At 48.0% G+C, this 12,618-nt stretch overlaps 1 protein-coding gene across 1 annotated transcript in view; it reads left to right on the top strand.

The window, feature by feature from the left end:
* LOC138521754 (E3 ubiquitin-protein ligase TRIM39-like) overlaps positions 1-11,936 on the top strand; it is a 219,762-nt gene extending 207,826 nt beyond the window's left edge. The window contains exon 10 of the mRNA XM_069634812.1: positions 10,795-11,936. Coding sequence (XP_069490913.1) covers positions 10,795-11,336 — 542 coding nt within the window. The 3' untranslated portion in view covers positions 11,337-11,936. The remainder of the gene's footprint in view (positions 1-10,794) is intronic.
* Positions 11,937-12,618: the final 682 nt, after the last annotated feature.

Below are 12,618 nucleotides of genomic sequence, written 5' to 3' on the forward strand. Positions count from 1 at the left end.
GGAGGATCTGGGAGAGGAGGATCTCCGTCCCTTTGCAGAAAAGTTGACTCATCAGCCCAGATCCCAATCTGCTGGCTCGGTTCACCCCTAGACCTAGGGACATCTCTCTGGACATTCTATCCACCCTACACACAATGGTCACCGGAATCCAGCAAAGGATGCCTCCACGGGAGGCACCAGAGCCTCTGAAGTTAAACTCCCACTGTGGAAGAGGAAGGCCAAAGGTGCCGGTGGCCCTCAGCATCATCCGACTCCTCCACTACCATGTTGCGAGAGACTCCTCCCGGAGCCCCGGATCTGCACACAGGCACTGACAAAGCTACCACATCTACAGGCACCAACGAGGATGATGATTTGATCGTGGCTGATGGAGAAACTCCACACACAGATGAGCCCCATAGGGCCTCCCCACTGGATGAAGTTGGATCCTTTCATTCAGTCATGTCAAGAGCCTCTGAACTTTCACTTGGTTCCCGAGGAGACCAAGGAAGAGGGTTTCCCATACCAACAATGCACATCGAGGAGGAAGACCATTATGCCCATTACCTTCCTGGACGACATTTGGGAGGAAGGCCTAGCCCTAATGAAAAATCCAAGTACGGCCCGACCAAGCGGGACACATTGAAGAAAAAGGATAGTGTGCCTGATTCAGCTCCCAGGTGCCTAAAGTTTCGGCTCTCGCCGGATTTGGTTGTCTCAACCACAGCTAGGTAACGCTCTGCAAACCCCTCATCGGCAGCCGTGGTACCTCCAGACCAGGAGGGAAGAAGCTGGATGCCATGGGCAAGAGGATAATCTACAAGGCAGCCTCTACCATCAAGACAGCAAACGCCCTAGCCCTTTTGTCCCGTTCGGACCGAGATCTTTGGTGCAAGCTGGGCCCTATCCTGGACTTCCTGCCCAAAGACCAGAAGGTCGAGGCACTAGATCCCTTTCAGGAAGGGGAAGTGGCCTCAGATGTCCTATCATGGTGGCGGCAGACAGAGTAGACACAAGTTTTCGCCAGATGGGGAACGGTGTGTCTGCGTCGTCAAGGTTGGTTAAAGGCTACAAACCTCTGCCAGGACGTTCACACTAAGGTGCTGGATATGCCACTCGACGGGGAGAACCTCTTCTGAAAGGCGGTCAACGAGTCTTTGCAGGCAATAAAGACCGACAGAGAGACAGCACGCTTCCTCAGAACTTTGCAACAGTGACGATAGTCCTTTTGCTCTTCCAGAGGAAAGCCAGGAAGATCTTCAAAGAGTTATATTACTCCATACAGGCTGCCTTCACGCTCTTCAACTCAAGAAGCATACAGTGGGTGCTCTCAAGGCAGCGGTCAGCTGAGGCGCTGTCTACAGCGCAGAGCCCGTACCCCCGAAAAGCAGGCCTCAACCGGCGGTGGCTCCGAGCCCCCACCTACGCACCCCAGTTGGAGGACGGCTGGGGAAGTTCATCAGCTCGTTGGAAAAGATCACCACGGTCAGATGGGTGCTGGATGCTCTTGGACAGGGGCACACCTTGCCGTTCCAACACAGGTGTCCTTGTATTCCCTCCGGTTCAGCGACAGGAACTACACGGCCCCCAGCTTCTGCAGGAGATGCAGTCCATGTTACTGAAAGGGGCAATAGAGCCTGTTCCCCAGCAGCTCCGGAGTATATTCCAGATACTGTCTAGTTCGAAAGAAGACGGGGTTGGAAGCCGATTCTGGATCTGTCATCTCAACAAGTACTTAAGTCCCAAAAGTTCTGGATGGTCACGTTGCAGCACGTGCTTGGCCAGCTGGAATGGGGAGATTTTCTGACGTCGTTGGACCTGGAGGACGCCTACTTCCACATCCCCGTTCACAAGAAGCACTGCAGGTTCCTACGATTCGTGGTTCATGGTCGGCACTACCAGTTCAAGGCTCTGCCTTTTCGGCTTGAAGTCGGCCCAAGGTTGTTTACGAAGTGCCAGGCCCCGGTGGCGGCACATCTTCGTTTACAAGGCATGCATGTATACCACTACCTGGACGACTGGCTGGTGTGTTCCTACTCATTATCTCTGGCAAGCAAGCACACAACGAAAACCATACATATGCTGATAGAGCTGGGGTTCTCCATAAACTATCCAAAGTCTTGCTTGAAGCCAACTCGGGACTCTCTATTACTAGTAGTAGTGACGTGCTGGCTTCTCTCTCATAGGAGGGGGTACAAACCCTACAAGGGAAGGTGCAGCGCTTGTCGTCGGCCCAGACGGCGACGGTGCGGTCTATCAAGTCGCATCTGAGCATGTTCAAGTTCTTCCTTCCCAGGAGATGGTCACCACGGATGCCTCTCTAGAGGGATGGGGGAGGCCACACCGGTCAGTGGCACACCAGAGGCCTCTGGCAACTCCAGGAAAAGGACATGCACATAAACGTCCTGGAACTTTGGGCTGTATTCTGGGCCCTCACATCTTTTCTGCCGTCATTGAAGGACAAAGTGGTGAGGATCTTCAGACACCACCACCACCATTTTCTACATCAGGAAATGGGGTGGGGGTAGGGGGATCCGCTCACGGGCACTCTCCAAAGAGGCCCAGGACTTGTGGCGGTGGGCCATTCGTCAAGGCATGTTCCTCGTTCCATTTCACCTGGTAGGAGTTAAGAAGTCCATTGTGGACTCGCTTAGCAGGGAACTGCGTTCTTGCCACGAGTGGGAGTTTCGCCAGGACCAGGTGGATCTTCTGTTCGGCAAATGGGGACGGCCCCAGATCGATCTTTGTGACTGCGGGGAACACCAAGTGCCAGAGGTTCGACAGCAGGTCCCCTCAGCCAAACAGTATAGGGGATGCGTTCTCCTTCCATGGGAGGGACGGTTCCTGTATGCTTTTCCTGTTTCCTCTCTTTTTACGTGTGATCAACAGTCAGTGACACTGCAGGATGATGCTTGTTGCCCAGCCCCGTCCATCATACTGCCACTGTCCCGGATCTTCTCACCAGAGGGGGTGGGAGGGGGGTTTCTGCATTACAACCCAGAGTCTCTGAACCTGAGGCCATGGCTCCTGCAGCCCTAGAGTTGGGGGGAGGGGGGTGTTGTATGCTCTACCTGGCGAATGTTTAGAACATCCTGGCCAGGGCCTCGTCAACGTTGAAGTGCTATGGCCATAAATGGAAATGCTTCTCCGTGTGGTGCAGGACTCAGAAGACTTTCCCGCTGCGGGTCACGGCCCCCTCAACTTCTGCCATACTTGCTTTCCTTGGCCAAAGTGAGACTGGCTCATGCCTAAATAGAGGTGCATCTCGCCACCATATCCAGGTCTCCAGGCAGACCGTCGCTGTGGTCTCAGACTCGTCACAGATTACCTCAAGGGATTCTTCAGGACTTTCCTTCCAGTGAAGGCCCCTCGCCCGATTTGGGAGCTCAATACGGTGCGAATTAAGCTCGTGGGAATGCCTTTCGAACCTATGCATCAGCTCCCATTCAACTTTCTCCCGTGAAAGATCGCTTTCCTCATGGCTTTCACCTCGGCCAGGAGGTTTGAGGAGATTTAGGCCCTATCTTGCAAGCAGCCTTACTTTTCTTTCCACGCTTCAAGGTTGATACTGCGTACACACCCCACCTCCATGCCGAAGGTGCCTTTGGAATACCACCTCAACAAGCCTCTGCTGTTATCAGTCTTCTTTCCGAATCTGTCGTTGCACGTACTAAGAATTTTCGGAAGACTTCTCACTTGTTCGTCATTTTAAGACCTGTAAATCAAGGAGGGCCATGTTGAAGGCATTCATCTCCAGGTGGCTCTGCCACTGCATCATGCACTCATCGACTGGCGAGAAGGCCGCTGCCAGGCCATCCGAGCCCATTCCACCTGAGCCATCGCAGCGACGACAACGTTTCTCTCTGATGTTCCACTGTTCGACATCTGGAGGGCTGCTACGTGGAGGTCCACTCACACCTTCACAAGTTTCTACTACATCGACAGGGATTCCAAGGGGGAGTCCTGAGTCGGCGAAGCGGTGCTACACAACCTGTTTGTTTGATGTGTTCCAGTGGGGAGTGTTACTGCTTGTTTGCCAGCTCCTGTGGTTATGTATATGTACTGCTGTGTAATCGTTATTCATGAGCATGTGACTCCATGCCAGACCCCGTGCTGGAGGTTTGTTACTTACCTGTAACTATTGTTCTCCAGCATTGGGCTGGCATGGATTCACATGCGAACCCTCCCTCGGTCCCCTCTGTGGCTCTTCTTGGTTCATACTTCCACTTTACATGCTTACCAAATCTGAAGATGGCCACCAGGGGTGGAGCTGAGGGAGAGGACTTTCATTGGATGGGGGCAGCATGACCCAGGGTACAATGATTGGTTTAGAGGAGGAATACAGTTTTGAAGTGAAACTGTTTTTTCTTTTACCATGGATTCCCAGCCTGACAGGGAATATTCATGAGCATGTGAATCCATGCCAGACCCATGCTGGAGAACAATAGTTACAGGTAAGTAACTTGAACCTTTTCTCACGTCTATTCTGCTGCTCTACCTTTTTGGTCTCCCTATTTCTGGTTTGGCTCCATTAAAGTGTCTTTAATGCTGCTGTTAATTTGTTATATATACTCCTTGTGATTCTATTTCACTGTCGCCATCTTCTCTTGGATGGCCTTAAATTGAATTTTCTTTGTATTGTATTCAAAGCTCTTTAGGCACTTGCGCCTCTGTATCTTTCATGTCTTGTGTCCTTTTATGTTACTTCTCATATTTTACTTAGACTCCATTCTTGTTATCAATTCTTCGACCCCCTCGTGCTCCGTCACGGTTTTGTTCTTTTTCACTGCTTGCCCCTTATCACTGGAACTCTCTTCTGCTCTTTGTTTTATTACTTCCTCTTCTTTATTTTGCACTTCCTCTTAAAAACGACCTTCTCCAGCCCTAAGTTGAAACTTTGTATAGTCTGTTATTTGACTTTGATTGTACTGTAAGTGTACATTGTTCAGCGCTTTGGTGTAAAGCGCTATATAATTTACAAATAAAATGCAAAAATGATGGAGGTCTTTTTGAAGGCAGCCCCGCCTGGTCCCTCCAAAGCGCCGAAAAAGACTGTTGGTTCTCCCGCGTCTCCCAAGACAAGCGGGGAATCCAGTAAGCCTTTGACCGACTCGTGCAGAGTCAACCACAGAGACTTTATCGAAGCAAAAAGCTTCTGTGACTGGATGGCCCCTTCATCCACATTGCTTGCCAAACTGATCCGAATTGGCTACGATCTGTGGTAATATCCATTAGCACCCACGAGGAAAAAGCCATTACAAAATGGCCGATCAGGAGTTTGTGGTGCTTTCCTGCACTTCCTGGCTCTGAGGAGCAACACCAGGCCCCATCACCTTGCCCTATTGGCTTCCAGCCGTACTTGAGCACCCAATTGTGAGCCGGCAGGCGCGAGCCGGCCCGAACCGGCCCCACACAAAGGCACATCACCTGTCGTGAGCCTGTCTGGGGCCGTATGGGCTCTGGGCATCCAGCGCTGAGGCCACATCGGTAAGTCTTGTCCACTTAATTTTGCTTCCTGTACCGATAGATCGCGCTCGCACTGTTCCCCCACATTGTCGTCTCTGCCCACGGCCCGCCTAAATGTATTTAACCATTGCATAACGTGCCGATTTGCCGCCACCCTCTAAATCGGAGTACCTCCAAATCCACGCGTCCGGATCACTGAGGCCCGATAACCTGACGCCTCGACACTTCTCCTCTGCACACGCAGCATCTGACTAAGTATAAGACCCTCTAATTGCTATTGTCACCCGACCCCAGAAGCTGCCGGCTACTGAACTCCGTTACTCACTCATAACGTGTGCCCAATGTACTTACTCGTCTTGCAGCGGCGAACGCCTGAATGCTGTCCTTGTAAGCCACAGATTACGAACATTGCTATTCTCAATCAATGTACGCTGCTTCTTCTGAACGCTAACTTTGCATCTAGACTTCAATGCCCACGTCAATCATAACCATGTACCTATGCATCCTCTCAGTGTAATCCTGCCCAATGCTGACCATGCTGTGTATCCTAACTGTGTGCACCCGAGGTAATGTTGAAATCTGCACCCCTAAATATGCTGCCTACTGTGTACTATTTGACCTTGCCCATTGTTTACTTACTCTAACCTGCCTATTGCGAGCACCCAGCCACTATAAATATTGTCTATAGCAAGTATCCCCCCATGCTGGCTATTGCTACTGTATTATCTGTGACTAGGCCCAGTGCCCCCCCACGTATTGCCTATTGTTACATTATCTGTGATTAGGTCAGATGCCCCCCTTGCTTCATACCCAGCTGTCAGGGATCACCCTATAATCACGTCTACTACGCTCAGACCTAATGGTGCCCCCCGCCTCATCCACTGATAATTGCATCTAGGTGCACCCTCTAGCCAGTCCATTAATTGACTCAGAGCTTACCTGCACATCAGATTGTCATATAGGCTCTTCTGTGAATTATTTGCTATATTTATGAAAATCGAATCTAGGTGCCCATACAGCCCAAGACTAGTCTGCGGCTTTTACCAGTACCCATACTTGGCGCACCTACAACCAGTCCAGGCTACGGTCTAAAGCTCCCCCTTTGAGATTGCTATACATATACATCGCACCATACCTTCCTGATGCTAATTGATGTGCCATACTACTGCTGCCACTACTAGCCTAGCCCTGCCTTATCCTAGTTGCTGTGCCTTGCTATGTGTTGCCTGATGCTAATTGATGCGCCATACTACTGCTGCCACTACTAGCCTAGCCCTGCCTTATCCTAGTTGCTGTGCCTTGCCTTATGTGTTGCCTGATGCTAATTGATGCGCCATACTACTGCTGCCACTACTAGCCTAGCCCTGCCTTATCCTAGTTGCTGTGTTTTACCTGTTAATAGCTGCTAAACCACACTACTGTTGCTAAACTAGCCTTACCTCATACCAGCTGCTGTGTTCTACCCGATGCTAGTCGAGGTGCTATATCGCTACTGTCTCTAACAAATGTAATGTGAGATAACCACTCATCATAGAATGTACACTAGTAAGAGTCAAACGGCCATCCTACTATACCTCCTTATGCCCCTATCACACCTTACCATTATTGCTGCAGTAACCATGCACCCAGCAGAAAATGTACCTTGCTCGATCACAGAAAGAAACGTCGGGCTTCGCGCCAGACTACCCCATCTTTATGAGCCCACCTGCCATAACAAAATCCCTAATCCTCTTCTGAGATCTACCTCACGTCACCCTAAAGTATGTCCTAACCTAACCACGCCCTGTAATAACTCCACCCAACCCAAATGTATCCCTATAACCATCCAGGACTCACCCAACACAACCACTCTATCCGGAGCATTGATCAACGCTAGATCCCCAGTGGCCCACGCCACGGAAATAGCAGACACCTTATCCACCAACAGCCTCGACTTACTAGCAATTACCGAATCCTGGCTGCATGAAGCAGCAGGCCCAGCACACTCAATAGCCATCCCTGAAAACTATCAAATAATTAGAATGGACAGACCCAATAACAGAGGAGGGGGTCTGGCCATCCATCATAGCAAAGACCATTCACCCAATCAGCTCTCAAATCCTGCGAGCTCCTTTCAGCCAAATTACCCATCTCTAACTGCCGCACCTTAACCATCTACCTTATATATAGGCCACCTGGCCCCATTAGCTCATTCGAGACAGACCTACCCAGCCTCATAGCCAACAATACAAAAGACACCTCTCGAATACTATTACTAGTCGACCTGAATCTTGGTCTGAACGACCCTGATGACAAACCAGCGCAAGCCATTGCCAACATGCTAGCTGAACATGGCCTAATCCAAAAAGTGCTTACCCCTACCCATAACAAAGGCAGGACCTTGGACTGGATCGTCGCCTTGAACTGCGATATCACCAAAACCACTCCTCAACACTGGACAGACCACTACCTCATTGACTTCACATTATCACTCAATAAAGAAGTCAGCAAAGAAAAGATCATGGTACCACCACTGCCCACTAGAGCAAAAAAAATAGAAGTCCTGACAACCTCCTACCACTTCAACTGCCAACCCTCAATGCTCTCCTCGACAACCTAAATCCAGAATGCCTAGTAGAAAGCTACAACCAGGCTATGAAAAAAGGACTAGACATCATTGCCCCTCCAAAAAATGCAAAAAAGCAAACTACAAGCTCACCTGAACACCTGGTTCACCCCCCATTTGAAAGAACTAAGAATGTGCAAAAGGAAATTAGAAACCCAATGGCGCAATACCCCCACAGAAGAGAAAAAATTACAACTTAAACTCTTCGCTAACAATTACAAAAAAGTAATCCTTCTCACTAAAAAGAATCGAAAAATTCCAGTTCCAATACCAGAGAACTATTTGCTATACTAAGGGAACTAGAATTCCCCATACCCCCAGCAGACAACATAACAACATAACTAAAGACAAACAATGGTGTACCAGCGTCCAAAACGCTCTAACCAACAAAATCAAAACTCTCCAAACTAAAATCGCACTGAAAAAAGACTCCCTAACCCCTAATGTATCATCTCCTAGCAATCATGCCAAAACAACCAACCCATCACGCCCGAATCTCTTCAGATTAACTAAAATATCCATCCTAGAAACAGAAAGGGTTGTAGCCTCACTTAAACCATCCAACTGCAAAGGCGACAACTGCCCACCCCAAATCAGCCATGGACCCAGCACCCTTTATAACCAAACTGATCAACGCATCCTTCTCCTCCAACACCATACCAAGTAATCTCAAAGAATCTTGGGTTCTGCCTCTCCTCGAGAAACAAACCCTAGACCCTGCTATTCCCACTAAATACAGGCCCATCACCACGGTACTGTTCCTGTTAAAGATAATAGACAGAGTAGCATACCTACAAATCCAGCAATATCTAGAAACTCACAAACTCCTAGGTGCCCGCCAATCTGGATTCAAACCACAGCACAGTACAGAGACAGCCCTAATCGATCTTAAAACCCAGATCAATGAGATTAACGACAAAGGAAACACCGCCATGCTACTCCTCCTCGACCTGTCGGCGGCCTTCGACCTGGTGGATCACACAGTCCTGCGCGAACACCTGGCCTCGGCTGCCCACTTTTCGAAAGAGGCCATAGCCTGGATTCAATTATTCTTGGACAATCGAACTACGAGAGTCTTCTCCTCACTAGCCTCAGCAGACCCCATCAAAATAACCTGCGGTGTACCCCAGGGCTCCTGCGTCTCCCCAACCCGCTACAACATCTTTACCAAGCCCTTATTTGACAGGTTGGACAGACTGGGTGTCACATACACTAATTATGCAGATGACACCCAGCTCCTCCTACCCCTTTCAGGCAACTTCGACTCAGATACGGCCTTGGTAAACAAAATATATCTCATCATTCAGGCATGGATGGCCACACACGGCTTATGCCTGAATGATGAGAAAGCCGAAATCCTGCTCCTCGGCTCTAACACTAAACTCGGCCCCAACCACAAGGCTTTCAACATCGATGGCAAAACCATCACAGTTGCCAAAACAGTGAAAACTTTAGGCTTTCATCTAGATTAAGCCTCGTCACTAAAAAACTAAGTAAACTCATTAGCATCCTCTACCGCCTACGCGTGCAAGCTAATCAGGGCAAGTAGAGCATTCCTCTGCCAAGCTAGCTGCATCATCATCGCTAATGCCCTAATAATCTCCAGACTTGATTATTGTAATGCCATGTACCTAGGAGCCAACAAATGCATAACCAACAAGCTTAAACAATGCACTCAGAACAGCCCTTAACTTACCCTCCAAGGAACACATCTCTAAAAAAAGAGAACACAAATGGCTCAAAATCTGCGACCGCATCTCACTCAAAACGGCATCACTCACTTTCAAATGCTTAAACAATGCAGCCCCCCTATCTCGCAGCCAGAATAGTAAAAATAAAACGTCCACCCGCCCCACCAGAACGATGAACTCTTACTGCCTTCAGGTACCCAAATTCAGACAAAAGAAAACAGGCGGCAGTAGGTTCCCTGTCATGGCAGCCTAACATTGGAACGCCCTCTCACTCAACATCAGAGCAGACCAATCCTATTACAGCTTTAGGTGAAACACTCTCACCTGGTTACGATCCAATGATCCCTATGACTGATCTATGCCCTCTCACACTAACAAACTATAGCCAAAATGACTGTATATATGTACATCCCTTAGCTGACCTGCCGAAATGTAATTAACTGTATGTAAATATGTCCTTTCACCAGATTCTGGTATGCTTCATTGTATTATGTGCCTTATCATGCAACTAAGCTTTTATGTAATCTTATCTTCCTGTTCTCTGTTGCGCCCTGTTATCTCTGGGTTTTGCGCGCCATACTAAATAAATAAACAAACAAACATTAACATTGCTCACAGTGCTCTGTACTCGCCAGAGGGTGGTTTTGAAGACCAAGTACAAAGGCAGTTGTCCAAGTCTTCCCCCTCGAGTTGTCTGCCACTATTTGTGAAAACCTGGCGTTCCCGCTGCAGCTTAATTTGTAGGCACCGAACATTTGCGTACAACTTGTTTACTGAATTCGAATTTAAAAATTCAAAGGATTCACATCTGTGCTTTTGAATGGAAGTTGAAATTGTTAATGAAGGTTTAATCGAATGAGTAAGGCCTCCTTACAATAAAGGGTATCATTCAGTCCAGGCCACTAGTAGAACTGTGTAATGAAGGGCTGGAAATGTGTTTGCACTTTAGATATACTGTTTGAACTGACTGAGTGGAGTACAATAGGATAGTGAGCTGTAAAGTGCAAATGCTTACAGGAGCGTCTTTTGACGTATTGTTTGTTTCTCCTACAGCGACTGTAACTCTGGACCCAAACACCGCTCACCTCTCACTCATCCTGGCCGAGGGTCGGAAGAGCGTGCGAAGTGGGGCTAGGAAACAGAAGCTGCCAGACAAGCCTGAGAGGTTCACCCACCATCCTTTTGCGCTTGGGCGGGAGGGCTTCTCCACTGGCAAGCACTACATGGAGGTCGAAGTGGGGGAGAAGCAGAGCTGGATTGTCGGCTTGTGCTATGAGAATGTGCCCAGGAAGTCTAGAAGTGATCTGACACCAGAATATGGCTTCTGGGGGGTAACACTGCATGGTAATGGCTATGCAGCCCTTTCCTGTCCCGTGGCACCCTTCGACCCAAAAGTGATCCCCCGAACTCTGGCAATCTACCTGGACTATGAAGCGGGTAGAATCATATTTTACAACCTGGAGGACAAAACTCAACTCTATGCTTACCTGCCCGGCATTTTCACACGCACGCTTCGCCTTTTTTTGTGCCCTGATCGGGACGGGGCCAAAAACACTGGTGCCCTGAGGATCCGCCCAGTGACTGGATGGGACTGACAGTGCGTGGTTCAAACGCTATAATGTTTTATTTTTAAGTAGGCTGTTCTGTTCTCAATACCCTGCTTTTCTCACCGCCGTGTGAAGGAGGTGGTTAATTTCTTAGTTCTGGGCATAATTCAGATCCAAGGAGCCTTCTCTCAAACCCTGTAAAAGAAAACTGCTACTCTGCTTGTTCTTTGAGGTAACGGATTGTTTATCAATGCAATTCATGCTGCATAATGTATGTATATTTGTGTATCAACTAACTGTTCGAACTGTGTGGTGCCGCACATTTAAATTGTCAGTGTATAAGACATGTAATGAAATGCAAGCCGCTGTCATGCCACACATTAAAATGTCATGTAAAAGAAAAGCTTTCAAAGAAGAATTTGTTTTTGCCATGTTAATATTTCTTGCGACCATTTAGCACTTCAACAAGAAACTTTCATTAGCGCATTTATTGATTATGGTATTGCAATTGAGGCCCACTAGCGATATGCATGAACTTTCTCGAAGATGTGGCACTTGCAATCTCCAGTTATGTTTTGAAGTTTTGTGAGGCTTGTGAAAAAGTAGCTGACTGTAATCTACTTATTAAAAGTCACAGTGCGAAAGACAGACCTACTTGTGTCCTGTTTATTAAATGGCAAAAATATGGGGTAGGTATAGTTTACGTTCTATTTTGGAAAAATGCAAGTGGAAATGTTTTTTTTCCTTTAAATAATAGTTCTGGTCCACTGCTACATTTTTTGTATCTAGCAATTTCTGTCAATTAAGTGTTTTCTCATAATGAGCAGCAATCGCAAAAGGCAACAGTATAGCAGAGATCATTTTGGTGAAAGGAGTTGCTCATGCCACAGGTATGAAGACGGCACTTGAGGTGTCATTCGTGTTGAGACCTTTGCATACCTCTTGCCCTCTTTTTCTTTGTTGGGAATGGAGCCCTGATTTTAGGGAGTAAAATGGGTACGTGTGCCACTTACCTGGACTTTTGGTGCCATGTCTGCTGCCAATACTCTTAAGTAGACTCAGCAAATTGGCACCCTTAAATTGCGTCTTGAAGTATCAGTATAAACAATATGACATTGCTATCAGCATAGTTAGGTTCATTTGGTACAGTATTATGGCTTTGAATTGATAAAGGCAATGAATTGGTGCACAATTGTTTCCTGGGTAGTGGGATTGCCAGTTCAGGCAATATAAAGAAGCCACATGTATGATGCTTTTAGGAGATATTGCAGAACTATTCTTGCCATATGGTATAATATTGGCAATGGGTATAGCTGATTTCGTAAGATAA

The sequence above is a fragment of the Ambystoma mexicanum genome, chromosome 13 (genome assembly GCF_040938575.1).
Source record: "Ambystoma mexicanum isolate Mex_15411 chromosome 13, UKY_AmexF1_1, whole genome shotgun sequence".
Lineage (NCBI taxonomy): Eukaryota > Metazoa > Chordata > Amphibia > Caudata > Ambystomatidae > Ambystoma > Ambystoma mexicanum.